The following is a 20,072-nucleotide window of genomic DNA, read 5'->3' as shown; positions in this document are numbered from 1 at the left end:
GAGACGGTGTCTATTAAGAGTCATCTCGTGATGTCTTTGCAAAGCCTCCACTTCTGCTTTTAGTGATGCTGATATTTCAAGGCCTCTGTTAGTTGAATTGTTCTGAAAAGTGTTGTGAAAACTCAAATAATAAAAAGAGGAAGCGCAACCATCTAAAGTCTTTCTGAATCCTCAGGGAGTTTTTGTCTACTCAACTACCTAGATGATGACATGAAATCAACATCAAACCAGCAATATTAGTTTATTTGCATCAGTTAATGACTTACTGTACATTGATTAGAAAACTTGTTGGGTATATAAGTTTTTAAAAAGTCCACTTGGTACAACCCTCTTACTGTTTTTAGTCTTTGAGATTAACTCGGGACACGTCTGGGAGCGCAGCAGACTTGTTCTCTGGTTTATTTGGACCTGAGTCACTGTAAAAGTCTTCATCATCCTCTTCTTCAAAGTCACCAAAGTCATCATCATCATCATAATAATCATCCCTGTCCATGTCCTTCTTCCGTTGTCCACATCCTTCCTTTGTCTGTTCACCATCTTCTAGCTCTTTCTTGTCCTGATGTGAGTTTACCCTACACAGTGAGATCAAATAAACATGAGGCAGTGTCAGATTCTGTCACGTTTGCTTTGTACTCTTAAAAGAGCAAGGGGGAGAATCTCTCAAGCCTTGTTTTGAATGTCATAATGCAACCAAATACAATGGAGATGTATAGACTGAAGCCAACATACTGTCAGTTAGTTGTTAGGCAAATTTCCAAGAACCAGTTGTAATGTATCTTATTGTCCACAAGGTTGCAGTCTTGCAGTAGAATTTACTGCAAGTGCTTGATGAAAAATGCAAAGATTAACATCATAACATGAAATGTAATTTTAATCCTTCCTCCAGACGAAGAACACACATGCCATATTTCTTACAGTTTATTCATATTCATTGTGAGGACACGTGATATGAATGGCTTCTTTTTGAGTCGCTGACGGCAATGTGGGCATGAAAAACATTAAACTGGCTACATTAAATAGAGATTGATTTTCTCAATAGTCAGCAGAAAAGCTGATAATTTGTTGAAGGTCAGGACACAAAATGACTTCATAGTCATTAACAATTTGTATGTATGAATCTTGAGACACAAACACACACGCACGCACAAACGCGCACAAACACACGCACACACACCTAATAGCACAGGACCACTCACGGAATAACAATGTCCTCTTCCTTCCCACACTTGCAGCAGATCTCTAGCTGAAGAGAACAGGTCTTACAAATGATGTGATAGGCATCCTTCACAGTCTTTTGAGAACATTTGACACTGAAAGGAGAAAACATGAACGCACAGATGCCATCAATTTTCACAGTGTGGAACAGCTGCAAAGACTGCACGAGTCTGACTGTTGTATTCGCGAACTCGGCTGATAAAGCAGAGGTTTTGCCATGCGACACATGCAGGACATCAGTAGTTTTCCCCGTGTGATAATTTTACAATAATATGAAAAGAGGAAAAGAATGAAATATCTCAGCTTTTGTGAACCTGTGCCTTGTAAGTGTTGTGGTTGATAAATGAACACACTGACTAAACTTATCACTAACCGATAACTTTAATTAGAATCTATGTTGATTCTCTTGCTTTGTCGATTCCACGCTATTACTTGCTTGTCTACTGTAAGAGAAGAGATAAGTTCAGATGTGTGAAGCCATGAGCAGTTTTTGAGGTGACACAGATACTTTTCTGTGTCTAAGGCCCAAGTGAACTCACCATTTTCGGGGCTGGGTTAGTGACTTGTATTTGTTGTACTTGACTTTCCACTCAAGAACACCCTTGCAGTGTTGACAGAGCCCATCATGGATCTTTGATTTTGCCTTCTACAATTAAGATCACATAAAGAGAGACGTGGTGGAAAGGTTATAATAACAATAATGTTGTAACATGGCTTTGGCAAAGGAAATGCATTATCACTGACAATAATGACGACAGGGGTCGAAAAGTCCCATTGCTTGAACAAAAAATCTTAACTGCTAACACACCTTCACTTGTGCGGTCGCTCCGTACTTGTCGTTTTTGTAGGCAGTGGTGTTTTGATGCTTCTGGCCTCGCGACCGAGATACATTACCTTTCTGAGAGCTCATCTTGCTTTCCAGTTTTTAGTTACACATGTAATGTGGATTTACAAATCCAACAACCATGCCACAGAGCACGCTGACCCGGAAGACGTGCGACTACGTCATGAAACGACACCGAGGTCAAAACACCAAGCAGCCACTTTTTCTTAAAAAAAAAAAAAGGGGGGGTGGTTAAAATAAATCACGAAAAATAGCTGTTTGTTGGAGTGAAAATAGGAAAAAAAATACCAACTCTCTTTTTACATCTATGAACATGCTTGGTACAGGTCAATGACGTCACCTACTGGGATGTAACCCCTCGATCGACGTTGATTGGACTGTGTCTCGCAATAGTAATCTCCTATTGGCTCTCATATACGTCAAACAACACATCAGCTCAGCACTCTGCGGCGTCCGCAAGGCGCGCCCTTAAATATCAACACTTTGTGCCATTGGCGGGTTCGTTTCATCAACCTTTTTGCTATTGGTCCACGGAACTGTCAATCGCCGCCAAGATAACTCACAAGCCAAGATAACAAGCAGAGTGATATACACAACTAAAGTGGTGATGTTTCCGAGGCCGGTGGTACTGCGGTGAACTTTTTGTTAAACCCCTGCGGATGTGTGACAAGAATTTAATACATTTTTAGACCTTTATCGAAAATACCCATGTCGCGGTTGAGCTGTGTAGACTTGAACGTTTTGAATGAATTGACCTCGTTATCATTCAGGACCATATGTTGAGAAAACCGAGCGGAGGAAAAAGAAACGACGGCTTAGGAGGCTGTCTGGACCCGAGGACGAGAAGCGACTAGCTAATAGTAACTCTCAGCTGTGGTGCCAAGAGGGATATCCACACTCAAAGTGACATCGCTAACAAATAGGACACGGAACAGAAGATAATCTGGCCGAAGATAGCCTTGTGAATCTCCTGTCGCCGAGAAGAAGACAAATTAGTTGGCTTGGAGCGAAGAAAACAACTGACTTCGCCGACGTTGGCCAACGCTGTCAACTGAAAATACAAAGAAAAAAAAAACAAAAAAAAAACAAGCGTCCAGCCACCGTCCAGGTAATGTTGTTGTGATCATTTATGCATTCAGTGTGTATAAGAAACCCACGTTGCATGCTTAGTGTTGCTGTCTAAACGGCCCATCACTCTTGGCCATACATTTATGTCCAGCCTCTGGAAATGAAACCTCCACAAACCGTCCTGGAAATGGTAATCTCGCTGAACACATCGCTGCCTCCACCACCATTTTACAGTAAATCCCCGGGGGGCTCCATTCTGTCCCCATGGCAGGGGAATTATGGACTATTTTTGCGAATATGGGAAGCAAATAGCGTCCACAATGAATTATTCCTCTGCGTGCTCCTTTGGGATGTCACAGCATCTTGCAGAAGTAGCATTCATAGATTACAGGCGGCTATAAAAAGTATTCACCCTAAATGATCTCTGGTGCGGCCAACTGTTCGTATGAATGGCACACAGGTAATGAAGTTGAATTGAAGTCATCTGCGTGTAATCAGGGTGCCACAAAGATTCTTTAAGTTTAATACGCCTGTATCTGGGAAGTCCAGCTGCTGCTTAACCAGTTGTACTGTCAAACTATATCATGACAAACCAAACAAACCCATTGTTGTTGAAAAATATCAGGAGAATGACATTCAAGAAACTTCCCAAGACTATGAAAGTCCCCCAGAGTGGAGTATGAATAATTGCAATGGAATAAAAACAGCTAAACTGCTAAGTGTAGTTTAGAAAATTAAGTACGCAAGAAGAATCCCGGCCGTGGCGGCCATCGGTAAGCACATGCAGAATCTGTAGCTCCTTCAAAGTTGCCAGAAGTCTATGAATGGGATGGAAGACAGGCAACAACTGTTTGGGTCTTTGGTCATTCATACCTATCCAGGGGTAGGGCACTGGTTTTTTGTTGTTGTTGTTCTTTTTTTGGTTGGTTGGTTTGTTTTTTAAAAACTCACGTGAAACCATGGATAGTGTTTGCCAGAAGCCATGTGGGAGACTAAAATAAAGTCGAAGAAGGTTCCAAAGTGTGACATCAAAATTAAACTTTCTGGTCTCCCAGCTTTTTGTATAAGCCAAACCATTGCACATCAGCGGAAACGCATCATCTTCATGTTTAAGCGTGTGTTGGCTGCATTATCCTATTGGATGCCTTTCTGCAGCAGGACCTGGAAAGCTTGTAGAGGCTAAAATGTAACTAAGTAGCATCATGCTGATGTATCCTGGGGAAAATAGCTGCGGCAGACTGCCAGAGAATTGCCACTTTGGAGGAGGTTTTTTTTTTTTTTTCCCTGCAGGAAACCAGCTCCTAACATTAAGCCAAACCCGCAAAGCAATGGTTTCAAACATTTGTAATGTCATGGATTGGCCAGTCTAATCAAGAATCTATGGCAGGACTTGAAATTAGTTGTGACCTTGAAACTGTGACAGAGCTTTAGGAGTTTTGTCAATAAGAGTGGGGGAAAAAAGCACTTTGTATCACAGTGATACAGTCATATTTGCACAGACTCAAGGATGTAATTGCAAAGTTGTAATAGCAAGGTGTAATGTCTTTCTTCTTGTACCTTCACCGGAAATACAGTTCTCCACACAGTGTCATAACCTGACATTAGGATGCATTTCTCCCTATTCAAAAAGGCCTGTGTAGCTAAAAGGAGTCAAATTACAAAGCAGGCCCCAAAGATAAATTTGAAAATGACTTCAGAAACGTACTGTGTGTTTTGTCATCTTGACCAACCAGTTTCACTGTCATTAATTCAAGCTCTGCTGACATTTCTTTGCTGGCTACTGCATTTCAAAAGCACCTGGAATATCTAAGAGGTACCCTTAGGTGTGGGTCCAGGGGCAGGGTGAAACAAAAAAGCCTTTTAAGTCAGTTATGTCTCAGTGGCTGTGGAGCCTCGAGGAAGACAGACAGAACAAACACTCAATCAGGGACAGGACTGTCTTTTTTTTTTAATAATCCTGGCTGAAGAGAACCGTGCGATTTGAAGAGGGGGAATTGATAGTGTATTGATAAAAAGAAAACATCAGCATCCTAGTCCTGGAAACCCCTTGCTTTGCTACTTAACAAAGACAAGTGTTTATATTCTCGGAGACAACATCATTCAAGAGCAGTGTGGCACAGATTTGCTCTTGTGGTGTGTTCCTTGTGATCAATCAACGGGGGAAGCAGTGACACATTAGTGTCAGCTCTCGTTTTATTAGATTATGTTTTCTCTCTCTCTTAGTTCTGAAAGGCCCTTCTTGCATTTAATCTACTGATTAAACATATTCGTTTGTTGTAACCATTCTCACTCTCCCTGTCACAGTGTTTTAAGGATGAATCACTTATCCTTCAGCGAGCTATGCTGCCTGTTCTGCTGTCCACCGTGTCCTAGTAAGATTGCCTCTAAGCTGGCCTTCCTGCCCCCAGAGCCAACCTACAGTCTCATGTGTGATGAGAGTGGCAGCCGATGGACGCTGCACCTCTCTGAGCGCGCCGACTGGCAGTACTCAGCCCGAGAGAAGGACGCCATTGAGTGTTTCATGACACGCACCTCAAGAGGGAACCGCATTGCCTGCATGTTCGTCCGCTGCTCACCCAGCGCCCGTTACACTCTATTATTCTCCCATGGAAACGCAGTGGACTTGGGCCAGATGAGCAGCTTCTACATTGGCCTGGGTTCACGGATCAACTGCAATGTCTTCTCATACGACTACTCGGGTTACGGAGCCAGTTCTGGGAAACCCTCGGAGAAGAACCTCTATGCTGATGTAGACGCCGCCTGGCAGGCACTTCGGTCACGGTAAGGAGAGATGATGTAGGACACAGGGGAAAAGGGGGGACCTGTATACGAGAGGAAGGATGGAGTTATCAATTAGCAGTGATGGATGCAGTGATATTAGAGTAACTGAAATGCACACAGACCCTGTAATCAATTTTTATAAGAGTGGAGACATAAGCCTCACAAGTGTGGCTCCTATGTAGCAGGCACTCAGAACATGCTAATTAGTGACAGCATCTTTACTTGAGAGTAAAATAAACCTAAATGATGATTGTAGATGAGGCTTGACAAGCAATGATTGATTTTTAACTTGAATGCAGGAATTGGTGTCAAACCCAGATCTTTAGGGGAAGTAGCATAACACAAAATAAGCCAAAAAAAGTTAAAAGCTTCCTGTGCAATGGATTGTAATAGTTCTCTCCTGAATAGTTTTTGCAATTTTTCCTGCACATGTTGCAAGTCAAAAAGCTGTCAGCAATATAAACAGAGACGAAAGAGCCATATTAATAGCAACTCTCTGTACGTGTAATTTTCATTGACAGCTTTGCATTGGTATTGGGAGATAACTTTGTGAATAACAACAACAACCTTTCTTGGTTTTCTTCTGCTGTGAATGTCTGCAGCGATTGCTAAATTAAATGGGGATCACTGAAATGAAAGCAAATTTAAGATAAAATCAGAGGAAACCACGTCAATGTAGACGGACAGGGAAAATCGCAGGGACATGAAGCCATAACAAAAAGAGTGAGGGTAAGAAGATGTGAAGAGTCTGCGGAGGGAGCTGGTTGGAGGTTTGATTAGATTGGACCTGATAAAACCATGAGCGGAGATGACGAGGAATGAAGGTTTAGTAGGAATGACATGATGTTCTCGTAGGCGAGATTAAAGAGCGTGGTTTCTATGAGCATGCTGGCTAGCCATATGTAGGTGTGAGTGGGTGCTCTGCTGCATCTTTTTGTTCTGCAGTCTTACTCATCTTTATCGGACGACATTAGACTTCTACCGGTTGGCAGCATCTGTATATGCTATATTTATCAGTATCTCTGATATTCCAGTTGATAAAACTTACTTATTCAGTGCTTCTTGTTGATGATCCTTGTATAATCTATATCATGGCTTTGTAATGAAAATGAAACAAGCAAGGACCCCTGGACTCCTCCTGGTTTTTACAGTGCACATGGCCTAGAGGAATTAGCCGTTGAATTCCTGCTCTATTGCAGTGCATTAATTCATGTAATTAAAAAAAAAAAAAAAAGGTAGATTTACAAGTGAACTTTTAGGGAAACAAATTTTAATTTCATCCTGTTTTCTAAATTTTCTAAAAATATGTTTTCTCAGCTTCAGTCCCTTTCCCCAGATAAGGCCTTTCTACATTTAAGCAATGTTCATCAGTCTGTGTGTCTGACCCTGTGTTCCTCGCTTCCTTTCATCTAAGTTTAAGAACCTCTGCTCATTGTCTTCCACCCTCCAGTCATCTCCTACTTTTGTCCTTTGTAACACCATAGAAATTACACTCCATACTCCAGTCGAGCATCAGGAAATTAATCAGCAACTGTTCTGATAATCAATTATTATTATTATTATTATTTTATTTTATTTTATTTATTTTTTTGAGTAAGTTCTGAAGTATCAATTTGCTTGTTCCAACTTCTCAAATATTTTATATGATAGTAAATGAAATATTGTGGGGATTTGGGCTATTGATAGGGCAAAGCAAGCAATTTGAAGATGACACTTTGGGTTTTGGGGAATTTTGATGGCGATTTTTCTCTATTTTCTGAAATTCTATAGAGGAAATGGTTGACAGATTAAGCAGTAATGAAATAAACTTTTAGTTGCATCCCTATACACATGCATTCAAGACAGATGCTATCGCCACACACCTGTTCTGTTTGAGGAAAGGATGAGGAGGGTGTGTGTGTGTGTGAGAGAGTGTGTGTGAAAATAATGTGTCCATCATATTTATGTGTTTTTGTTTATGTGAATGAGGGAGAAATAAAAGTTCATCCAGTAGGCCAGTAGGTTGTTTCTGCATACTTTCTGCTGGAAGAAAAACAAATGGCTAATAAAGGAAAGGGGCAACGTTCGCAGAGGGAAACCAAAAAGGCAGAAAGAAAAGAGCAGAAGCTGTGTAAATCAACCACAAAGAGAAATACTAGTGTGGAGTGCTCATACTCTGTCAATGCTGATGTGGGTGTTTGTTCTTTCTGTGGTAAATGAAGGTGTTGGCACTGCAGAGATTTCAAAGTGCTGATGGATAACACTGGAAGAGCCACTGCTAACATATTGTTACTGTTTCTTAGGCACTGTCTTTTGCTGTGAATGTCTGTCAGTAGTTCTTTTACATTTTACACCATCTATTACTTCATAGAATATACTGAGTGGTCCTCTGTAAATAAGGACCTTTTTAAATAAGGAAGCTGGCAAGTTAAACAGGAAATCCTTGATCATAAAGGTTCTGCATACAGGAAATGGGCCACTGCTGTGAAGACGAACCTGCTTTTCTGGGGACCAGACACTTTGTATGTATATGTGTGGGTGTGTGTGTGTGTTTGCGTGTAGAATCAAATACAGTCTTTTACATCAATGTTGTAACCTTTCTGTCACTGGTGTTGTCAGTTTAGCATGCTTCATTTCCAGGAATGCAGCAAAAAAGTTTTACCAAACCTTGAGTTAAAATGTCGAATGTGATCGAAAGTAAAAAGAAACAAAACCATAAGAAAGGCCTTCTGGGCAGAATCACATTCTTTCTTTTTTCTAAATAATTGGCAAAGGCCAACTAAACTTTTGCACTTTGATCAGACGGGGTGGCTATTTACCTATTGGTGTTACTGAAGACTCTGGGCATGGAATAGCTGCAAAAAATAAAAAACTAACTGTTTCTGTACCTGATTTTAAAGCTGTTTTATTTAAAAAAGGCAGAGCAGGTATTGACGTTACAAAAATCTAAGACACTGTTTCCTCTGTAAGGTTAATCAAGGAAGAAACCTATTCAAAATCAGATGGGAGGCTTTCAGCAAAAAGGAAATGACTTGATATTCAAGAAGCTGCAGCTTGCTTGCATGCTGCATGTCCCATGCCATATAGTCCCATGGTGGACAGTCATGCTGCACAGTTAGAATACTCTTAGAGTTCCCTCTAGCTCTCGCAGTAAAGACGAGCTGAACACGGTTACACATCTGTGTGCTTGCTGTTCTTTCTGTGTTTTTTTTTTTTTTTTTTTTAACGCATTCACACAGTAGGAATTACACTGTCTATTGGCACAGATTCACACAGTCACTAATAAAGCGTTAAGCCTCTGTACGATACAGGCCACCGTTTAGGAGCAGGTCCTGAGGTAATGAGGCAATTTAAAGTTTTGGATTTACCTTTTGTTTGTTATTCTTCTCACTGAAGTCAGTATCTTTGTAATGGAGAAGTGTGTGTGAATGTCACAATTGGATACTGTATGCCACAGAGAAGAGATGCAGGACATTGAGTTATATTCATTTTTGGTCGGTTTTCTCATCCACATCAAAAGCAATTTAAACATTAAACTTAAACACATAAAATATATATATTGTCACTTTCAGAACATCTGAAAAGACCCACAATGTTGTGTCAATGGTGCTGGCCTGTTATGTCAACTACACTGTCAGGTTGGCATGACTTTTCTTTTGGGGATCCCTGCTCTACTCATGCCAGTGTCTGCCTGAACAATGGGTTATGGTGGCATCCTCATTTGTCTATTTGAGAATAAGGCTTGTCTTCAAATATACCTTTTTAGAGAAATCCATAAATTTGGGACTTTATGTATGGCTCCTTTATGGCACGCAATGCACAACGACATCCTGTGTGGGATGTTCTACTCTTTTACATATAACCAAAAAAATAAAATAAGACCATAGGTTAGTTCCCCAAACCCATTTTGCATACTTTAACTTGAATGCCTAACCAAACGAAAAGCTTCAATTTAAGTTTGGGGTTTGGATAACCTCGGTATCTAACAACCATCTCTGTCTTATTCCTTTATCGCCATGTCAGTGTCTCACTGTCTCTGTCTGTGAGACCTCTGTTGTCTCTCCAGTGACAGTATTATGTTAATGGTCCTGCTGCCAGAATTGTCAGCACTAACTGCATATGATGCCACGTGCCAAACATTTTTGGTTGGTGACACTCTGCTAAGGCCTCCAAACCCCTGACATTATATCACCTCAACAAGCACTTCAGGTTCCAATTGATCTGGTGCAACAACTTTTCCTCACAACCCTTCAAGGCTAATTGCTAGCCAGTCAGAATGGATGTGATGGAAATCATGTGCACAATTTAATGAATATCTTTGGCCCCGCATACTTTTCCACTTTTGTATGTACATAACCTTTTAGTGTAGAATCTTCAAAGCTTGGAGTAAATAAGGCCCTTGTATAATATTATCATATATTTTCTGCCTTTTTGACTCGGCTGACTGCGTCTGGTGATTTTAGGGCTGTGTCAGATTCATAATTTACTGCCTGTGTTGTAGAAAGAGGGTACAACCCAGGCCTTTGCCTCTGCTGAACATGAATCAACTATATTGTGTTTATCACATCAAAAGGCCTCTCTGCATGGCCTCACACTAGTTGGCTGCCTACATCCCTTGTGCATGTCTCATGTTAGATCAGACGCACAGCCTGAAGAAAGGAGCGGCTCTAATATCTTTCTCACTCTCTCTGCTTTTTGTACTTTGTCAGTGCCTCTTTTTTTTTTTTTTTTTTTTGTTTCTGATTATTTGACATTTTGAACAAAACAGATCCTTACTTCTTCTGCCTCCGTTTTTTTGTTTTCTGTGTCATCCAATCTTTTTCTTTTTTTATGAGTCAGCCGTCAGCAAATTCACCTTCTCCTGAGTGTTGAGACACTTGTGATGGCGGCTTTCACTGCCCTCCACAGTCATATGACAGGGGGCAGCCACCTGTCACTTTAACAATCTCACCACAGCTGCTGATCCAGGCACACCGACACACACTCCTCCTGCCTCTTTTGTTCAGCCATGGTGGATGAGGCACTCCCTTCACCTGAGCAGGGAGTGGGTCCGATGATTCACTTGTACAAGTCAGTGGGTTTACACACTCAAACACGGCCTCCATTATCATACAAAATATTACACGTACTAACAGAAGAATGTGTCAAGTCTACTGTTTGTTGCACCACACTAAAAGAAATCGAGCATGAGAAAAAGGTATTGACTAAAGAGTGATCAAGCTGATGAAAGCTGTTAGCCCAGTTCCTCTCTTTTACCGTGTGTGTCTGTGTGTCTCCGTGTGTCTATTTTCCACTACAGAATGGCACTGTATCATTTTCTTTTCCCTCAGACATGGAGGCGGGCCAGCATTCAATCCTGCTAGTCTAATATTGAGCGGTAGCCTAGCAACCGATTTCCAGTGAGCATTTAGACCAAGGTCTTCCAACACTATGGAAAAACTGGTCACTTCTTGGTCAGTCATCTGATTGATCCAAATCAAAATGCCATCCGTCTTCTCAGATCTTCAATAGTGGAGAGAAATTCTCACAATGATGGTGACGCAGGGAGGCAACCCACCGAGTAGATGACTGTTTACTTTTCCTGACCTGAAATTTCAGTGGCATTTAGCCTGATGAAGCCTGTAGTCTGTAGGCTGCTGTGTCCTGTCAAGTCAGTTGGGTGGAGTGCGATCACTCACCTGACTGCACTCCATAACACAGAACAGCAGAAACATGGCTCCTGCTAGTTATATACTTATTGTCCTCACATTTTAATATTTAATTTACTACTATTGACCTTTTGAAACGTGTGTGAGCATAGAGCTACAAATAGAGATCTTAACGTCTACTAATTTTCAAGACCTATTTGAAAAGGCAGGTATTCAATGGAAGCACATGAGTTAATAGTTGCACTGGAGCACTTTGGTGAAGGATCCCCCTGCTCTCGTTCAGATTGTACTCTGATCTGTTGAACATGCCTGTACATATGTACAGGATATCCTAAAATATCTATTAGTCATAGTGACTGCTATGGGATGAGAATATTTTTGGTCTTCAGAGAGCAAGAGGTGGGCAGCCAAGAAGGAGCCAAGGACAGAAGAGGGGGGCGAGGGAGGATGTGATGCATAATAGATTGGATTTGTGTCAGGAGTCTAAATTGATTAAGGCTTGGGGGAGGGGTATAACCATGGAGCACGGCTGGCTATGGCTTGCTGAGGTCTATTCAAGCTGAAATGCAATGGAGTAAATTGTTGACTAGTGATAGCGAGTCCGGGGGGGGTTGCGTCTTGTGTGGATCTGGGTTAGTCAAAGCCTGTCATAGTGCTGTTTTTAACGAGTGCAGCTGCGGATCTGCACTGCCATTGTCCTCCTCTTTGTACATTCTTTCCTGAATGTGTGAGGAGAAACCACATCAGTTCATCTAACAGTGCCAAGATAGCAGGGTGGGATAGCGGTTAGTGACCTCGTTGGAAGTGGAATGTCATGGGTTCAAGCCTTGGATTTTTTTAATTGTGTTTATATGTGTGTCTTTGAGCAAAACAAGGACCAGGTTTGGGGACAGCCTTGCTGCATTTACCATCCTAAGCCTTTTACTTGATGAATAAGCTGTCAAATAGTTTCAATTTACCCTCTCTATATTGACATTACATAAGCTTGACATTGTTGCCACATCCATGTGATGAGTGTTTGTGTTTTAGGATTGGCCAGTCTTTAGTGGCCTGATATGGTGACCAACGTTGACTAAATAAGCATAAGCAAAAGAAGATAAACACTTACAACAACAAGCGGTAATAAAAGGTAACAGCAGATAGAGCTCTGATTGAGGGTTACACTGATGAAACTGTTCATAACAGTACTCAAACCACAAACTCTGTGACATCAAAGCTCAACTACAGGCATTGCTGTGCACTGCTGAGTTATGAGGTCTAATTAAACACACTCATTCAGAATTTCTAATGATCAGATGCTGCCTGTCAACAGTTATGAGTAAGAGCAGTAAACAACCTTACAGTCCCCTTGTTGTACCAAGCACTTTACTTTTATATGTCCTGGGAGAAGTTAATAGTGAACAGTGGCAGTCATCTCCAGATTATTTGATTATTATAGATTATTATTCTCTTACCTCACTTTACTAAAACTTGGTGTGCCAAAAAGGACCAGTTATCATGTTTTTGTTTTTTTTCTTTCCGTTGTCAAATTAACACTGAACCAGGTAAAAGTAGGAATCCAACTTGTATGCTAAACATCAGGCAAGTAGGTCATTGTTGGGTTCCTGCAAACATCTTCTAAATTCTGCTTTCAGTGATTAAGCTTTCTATTTTAACATTAGCTGTTGGTTTCCAATGGGCCACATCAGAAGGACAGTGTCATTTTTTTACTATATACAGTTTGTAAAAAGAATTGAGATTTTGGTCTCCTCCTCACTATCCTTCATCTCCCTTCAACAGCTACATTATGTTGTATCATTGAGATAGGCTTTCAGTCAATGAATTGTGTACTTTCCCATGCTGTGCCAGTATTTTCACCCCTATTTATACAGTTGGTGTGTCAGCTGGCTTGACACACCAAAGTAAACAGATCCTATACTCCTGCCAAGGACTGTCTACAAACTAGTCTGTGTCTGTGTGTGTACATTTCCATGTTCTGTCTGAAGTGGATGTGCCTACACTTAAGTCCACTGCTCTTTGTAGCAGTAGGCCTAAATTACTGCAGATTGTTCCCTTGCGAGGGTTGTGTTAGACTTGTGTGTGTGTGGAGTTCCTAATTATAATAATCCATTACAGCAGTGTAGAGTGGTGTCAGACTTTGGTGCTCATGTATTGTTCACTACTGTGTATTATAGTAGTGCAATGGCAGAGACTGTAATGTTAAACCTGTAATGTTAGTATTCCTAATTTTAATAATAGAGTAGAGCAGAGTTTTAGTGAAGCTGGTTGTGGCTGTTTACTATGCACTATCCAGCAGTGCAATGGTAGAGACAGTGATGCAGTGTGCTCAGACTAGGTCTTAGTTCGTCAGCTGACTGCTTGCTTGCTAGAGTGGGTCACGTTCTTCCTAATCAGCTGAGGAATGTCTTCTCTTCCCCGTTTTCCCTCTCTCTTTCTGTTTCTCCCTCAGCCTCGATCCAGTATCAGTGTCTCTTTAGCTTTCTATCTGCTTGTTTTCCTATTTTCCTCCTCCCTTCTGAATCACAAGACTTCCGTGATGGTTGTCTCTGTTCGGCTGCTTCGAAAAGCAGCAGAAAGCCACTCAACCTTGGCTGTATCAAGTCTCTGTGTGCTTGTTTTTATGAAGGCCTTTAATCACTGAGTCACTGTGGCATGACTTTTCAGCTGATAATAAAGTATGAGTAAGTCTGTATTTGCACACAGGTGCATGTTTGCTTATGAGCAGCATGTGGGGCAAATGAGAGAGCGATGGGACTAATTGGAAGTTTGAGTATATTTTCTATGTGATGTGTATATAAAGCAGACTTTACCTGAAGAATTGTGATTAAAGCAAGTTTCCCTTTTCCTATGAAGAGCATTTTAAGAAATTCAACTTTAAAACAAATGATTGAACTCAAAATAACACAAAATAAAGCATTTACTTTTTCTATTTTGACATCCAAAACTGCTTTTTATGATTGACAAAAGGCCTGACTTGACACCTGCCTGATTCTGGTAGAGCACACAAAATGTACCTGAATATGTCTGGCTACTAGCAGTGTAAACATCCTCTCCATGATCAGCGAAAGCGTGTTTTTTCAGATAGTCGGTGTCCTCCTCACAGGTATGGCATCCGGCCAGAGAGCGTGATCGTGTACGGCCAGAGCATTGGCACCGTGCCCTCTGTGGACCTGGCTTCTCGCTATGAGAGTGCTGCAGTCATCCTCCACTCCCCACTCACCTCTGGCATGAGAGTGGCCTTCCCTGACACCAAGAAGACCTACTGCTTTGATGCCTTCCCAAAGTGAGTGCACTCAATGGAGAGATGACATCCACTGAAAGGCACACAGTCTGTGTGCACTGACATTCAATTAACAAGAGTACACATGCATTTAAAAAAACGCTGTGTGACTGAATCAGGGAAAACGCACACATACACACACATACACACACACACACACACACACACACACACACACACACACACACACACACACACACACACAAAAGCTCTCAAACGTGGACTTATAAATTTAAATGAGTAAAAAAAAAAAAAAAAAAAAAATTCAGTAACTGATTTTATTCTTAACTATTCACTGAGACAATGAGTTACAGCACTTAAAATAAAAATATTCTCAAACGCACCCTCTGGTGGCCAGTCAGTTATGTAGCTCTGCTCCATTTCTCTTCCTTGGTAAATGTTCAACATTTATTGTTGATTTTGTATAGTGTTTCATTACAACAGCTCAACCCCGGTCTCACTTTTTCTGTTTGTCTTCATGTAGTGTCTGCATTTTGACATCCCTGCATAACTCCCCTTTCCTTATTTTCTCATTTCAAAGCATTGACAAAATTTCCAAGGTAACATCACCAGTTCTCGTGATCCATGGTACGGAGGACGAGGTCATCGACTTCTCCCATGGCCTGGCACTGTATGAACGCTGTCAGCGCCCCGTGGAGCCGCTCTGGGTGGAGGGGGCTGGACACAACGACGTGGAGCTCTATGGACAGTACCTGGAGAGACTCAAACAGTTTGTGGCACATGAGCTAGTCAACTTGTAGAGGAACTAAAGATAAGGGTGGAGAGGGAAGAAGAGAAGTTTCCAGGAAAGGATGGATGATGGACAAGGGGTACAACTATTTTTTTTTTCTTTCTTATTTCGTGAAGTAATGCAGGTAGAAGTGATGTTTTGTCTATGTATTACTGACTTTATGGTGGCTGACTTCTCTCATTTGAGTACCTCTCCCCCTTGGAGCTCCAGTTCACCCGGACCATGGCCTGCCAGTACCGTCCACTCCATATGCTGCAGCTGTGAACTTACAAATACCCATCATTCTGTTTTATTTTTAGATTTTTTTTTTTTTTTTTAAATGTTGAAAATTGCACATTGTGAAAGTGTGAATGAAAGAGGAAGTAGGCATGTGCACAGACAACATACCGTGTGTATATGCAATATATGAGAGAGTGCGGGTGCGTGTGTGCGTGTGTTGGTATCACATTTTTGCTGCCTTTTGAGAAGGACATGGTCCACAGTTCTTAATGAAGACCTCTGGTCAACTCCTGAGGCTTTTGAGGTTCTGAGAAATAGCCTTGCTTTAAGCTGGAATGTACCAGAAGTGGACCTGACTCTCACTAATCCAACTGAGCGCCATCTGACTCTGAGGTCAGGTTTGGTCCTACACACTGCAGTTACCATGAATTCCTTTTTTTCTTTTTTTTGAATTACTGTTTATTATATTTTTTTATACATCATACATGATATTTGCACGTATCAGCTGTCACTGAAGAATTGTACAAGACAAACTGACATATTGCCTAGCTGTGCCAGTTTTGCCAAATGTTTAGCATAATATATTGCGGAGACGTAGACACACAAAGAAGTGTGTGTTGTACAAATAACACCTAGAAACATCTCCAAAGCTCTGTTAGCTGCATTCAGTGTCTACATATTTGTAGTCGTAAAATGGTACAATTTGAGGTTACAATCTACTACAAGAATATAATGAAAGATGGGGCTCAGCCAGCAGCTCATGTAGCCAGTTAAAAGGCTGAGGCAGTATATCGTTGACCAATAAAGTGTGGGTTATTTCCTCACATTGACTTTTAAAAACCTTTCCACAGTTCCTACATCTGAGTTTATCTTGAAATATGGTTGCTATAAAATCAATATCACTATGCTGTAGTCGATAAACTCAGTGTTTTCAGAAAAATTAAATGCTGGACCATTTTGTGGACAAAATATGACCCCTCTTTGGAAATAACAAGTATTCACCTTGATATAGTGACTATTAAGAAGCTCAGTGTTGACCAGTGTTTTCTGTCTTTGGTTCTGAGGATATCAAATTAAATAATGTATGTAGTTATTATTACAAATCTCACATATGTACCTGAATCAGATCTTCCTAATGTGTCTTTTTATATGATAAAAATGTAACTACTGTGACAGCAGCTAACAGCCTTTGCTCTGATCAAGACTTACACCACTAATGCCAATCAGGACTGACCAGTGAACGTTATTAATGCAGCTGGTGTTGCTTCATTTTCAGTTCAGGAAGTGGTTAAAAGAAATGACAGTGTTGTATTTTAAGTCACTGAGAAGCTTTTATTTCAGTACATTTGAGCTGAAAATGAGTGGACTCCAACCTTGGTTACTCACTCGCAGTATGGGTTATGTCAGTGTAAGTGGCTCAGCATTAAAGGCCTCCATCATGGGTAGAATGTTTTGCTTTTTCTTTTTGTATCAACTTTTAAGTTTCTGTCTCCGTGGTATTTCTGGAACCATTGTTGTCTGTTGATTTGCCCTTTTAATGCTGAGTGAGGCAAAACAAAGCACTAGCCAGCTGATGACTCCATTAAGGCACTGTCAGGGCCCTGAAAAGCAAATGTCAAAGTGCTACTGCATGCCATAAATGGCTAGTTTCTTATGTTTTTGGCCTGTATAACAAATACACAACTACTTAGGAAATGTCAATGGATCATTTTATTAGGGGTGTTTTTAATACCTGTATTACACTTGAACCTGTGTTCACAAAATGAGTCAAAAGCTGTTGTTAAGTGACATTTAACTAATAAGCCAATGGGTGCTACTGTAAACCTTCAGGTATGATTACTTACAGGTTAAGAGGAAGCAAAGGCAGCTTGATGTTTGTCAGATTGACCAAGATCCAGATCAGGATTGGTAAGTGTTGTTTGTCCCGCGATGGTCTGTGAAAACTACTTTACAAAACTCATTTGTCTTATAAACAAGGTTATGCTTTCTTTTGTTTTCAATTTGTAAATAGTATTTGTACTGGACATGTTGTCATTTTTATTTTGCTTTCTCAACCTTTTGTCATTATCTCTCAGCTGTAGTTCTTACTTCTCTAACTCTTGGTAAGACAACTATTATAGACCAAGGTAGGCCATCATTTTGACTTTTCACATGACCTTTGTACTGGTCACCTTGACTAATGTCATCTCTGGTTTGATTAGATTAATTTTGTACAGCATATTTCAATACAGAAGGAACTTATGTGTAATAATATTAATATAATAATTCTAACATGGATAGAGAAAATAAAATGCTATTTAAGAGGCAACCAGGTTTGTGACTGAGCTTTTGATTTTTGGGGGGAAACTTTTTATTATTATTCATTTTTACGTCTGTGTTATAGATAGAGATGGGTCGTCTCCTGCAATGACAACAATTAGTTGCATGCTCTTGCATGTTATTAAGATGGCACAATACGGTATAATGGAGGCTTCGTTTCCAATTGTGATGGGAGAGAGCTCCTGTCCTCACGACAAGAGACTACATCTATTCACAGAGATGTGACTTGGCTCTACCAGACCAAAGCAGGTTAATATTTGCGGTCAACAAAACACCCTGCACTCCATTCGTCAGGATGATCGCATGAGCAAGCAGTTGAAATCTCATACCTAAGAACAATTATAAAATCTCTGGTCTACTTTAAAATCTGTAAAACCTGATTTTCATCTTGTTTTTAAATAGAGGCAGTGAGAAGTTTGCAGCTCCCTAGTTTCACCATTTCAGTGTATTCATAACTTTAAATTGTGAGAAACTATGTTGAGTGGGCACACTGTCAAAAAGCTGTAAAATGTCATGAAATCCAACACCATACCCCTTCATCAAATTTTATCTTTGGGGGTCAGAGGCTGGTCATTTTTGAGGGTGTATGTTGCGGTATTATTGTCTGTTATTAATATTTCACCACCTTTGTTTAGATAATAGAGATTATCAAGTTCTGCGCAGTGTGTTTCTGTGGCCCTGAAGCATACAGTCTACTTTCTCCACATTCAAACGAGAAGTTATATATTTAAAGCAGACCTCACTGAAAGGAAAAAAATGTTAACTTGATACTGCTCGGGTCAAGAGGTGCTTTCAGACAGCAACGGTTTAGGATCAGGAAATGGTTTGGAAGATTACAGAGATTTACAGCAAAGGATGTGGGGAAAATCCTGCAGTGTGACTACGATGAAAATGAGAGATGTAAAAGTTATGGGAGTTATGCTCTAATTCTCTGACACATCAAACTCTTTCTTTAGTAATACTATAATCAAGCTTTAATATTTCAGAATTCATCATGTGGACACATCAAGATAAAGTCAACTGGTTTGTTGTCCGGTCCGCCTCCAAAAAACGGAGTTTGGTATTTTCTCTTTAATACCAACAGGCGGCGGTGTGGCTCAGGTTTAGGCCGTTCCCCGCAGTCCATGCCTCTCCAGTGCTCCTGGTGTCCCATTCACGACTGCTCGGAAACCCCTATTTCATTATTAAGTCTTAATAAAGGGACCTGTCCCACTCTCAGATACTCCAGATTCGGAATAGAAACACACATGCCTTTTAATAGCACTAAAGAGTTTGCTTTATTATATGGGTATACATAACAGCTAGTTAGTACTTCAGCTCCAGAAGTGCAAGGACAAAGTGTGCTCTGCAAGAATGCTGCTGTTTCTGTTTAGAGTATTGTTTGTGTTGTGGTGTTTTCAAACTTCTCTGTTCATTTCACATCTCTTTCCTTTCTCCTGGGGTTCTGTGAACAGAGTGTCTATTTATCACTGCAGTAGAGGTAAATCCCCATCAAACTGTCAATCTGTAAATCAAGATGTACTAACATAACAACTTGCTCCATAGTAGCATATTGTGGTAACAACACTGCTACTATGGAGTAAACACTAAAACGGAGCACAATATATACATTAGGACATGATTTAGAAATAAAAAAATTCAAAAAATAAAAAATAATTTATACTTAATTGGTGCCTCGTGAAATCTTTCTGTGTAGAGAAATGTGTTTTGAGGACTTGGACTCGTGATCTTAGTATTTTAAAATCCAAGCTATGGCCCTTTACTACTACTACTACTACTTATAATAATAACGTAGTGATAATTAATACTACTAAAAATACTATAACGTTATCATCGCTTCTAACCTTTATCATGTGCTCTCAATACACTGTGTCTCGGAGGTTGTATCTTGGGTGTCACCGCTATTTTATCGACAGCATTTGAACGCATCACCACTTCCTCCCTCCCAAGCCGCGCCTGCTTTCCTCT

At 40.6% G+C, this 20,072-nt stretch overlaps 2 protein-coding genes across 3 annotated transcripts; one reads left to right on the top strand and one right to left on the bottom strand.

Annotated features, from left to right (window-relative positions):
- Positions 1 to 222: 222 nt before the first annotated feature.
- Positions 223 to 2,408, bottom strand: c19h9orf85 (chromosome 19 C9orf85 homolog). 2 transcript variants are annotated; one of them, XM_040156345.1, is made up of 4 exons: positions 2,024 to 2,396; positions 1,755 to 1,861; positions 1,197 to 1,310; positions 223 to 572 (listed from the first exon to the last, which is right to left on the bottom strand). In XM_040156345.1, the coding sequence occupies exons 1-4, from the start codon at positions 2,123 to 2,125 to the stop codon at positions 341 to 343; spliced, it is 555 nt and encodes a 184-aa protein (XP_040012279.1). In that variant the 5' UTR covers positions 2,126 to 2,396; the 3' UTR covers positions 223 to 340. The 2 variants fall into 2 exon arrangements, with proteins under 2 accessions (XP_040012279.1, XP_040012280.1); XM_040156346.1 differs by lacking the exons at positions 223 to 572; positions 1,197 to 1,310 and adding an exon at positions 1,584 to 1,658 and having other exon boundaries at positions 2,024 to 2,408.
- Positions 2,409 to 2,572: 164 nt separating this feature from the next.
- On the top strand, positions 2,573 to 15,838 carry abhd17b (abhydrolase domain containing 17B, depalmitoylase). The gene is made up of 4 exons (XM_040156344.1): positions 2,573 to 3,167; positions 5,432 to 5,908; positions 14,639 to 14,818; positions 15,357 to 15,838. Exons 2-4 carry the CDS (start codon positions 5,442 to 5,444, stop codon positions 15,574 to 15,576), a joined length of 867 nt encoding a protein of 288 aa, XP_040012278.1. The 5' UTR covers positions 2,573 to 3,167; positions 5,432 to 5,441; the 3' UTR covers positions 15,577 to 15,838.
- Positions 15,839 to 20,072: the final 4,234 nt, after the last annotated feature.

This window comes from Xiphias gladius, chromosome 19, assembly GCF_016859285.1.
Source record: "Xiphias gladius isolate SHS-SW01 ecotype Sanya breed wild chromosome 19, ASM1685928v1, whole genome shotgun sequence".
NCBI classification, from domain to species: Eukaryota; Metazoa; Chordata; class Actinopteri; order Istiophoriformes; family Xiphiidae; genus Xiphias; species Xiphias gladius.
Note: the sequence above shows the minus strand (reverse complement) of the source record. Positions and strands in the feature narration are given on the sequence as shown.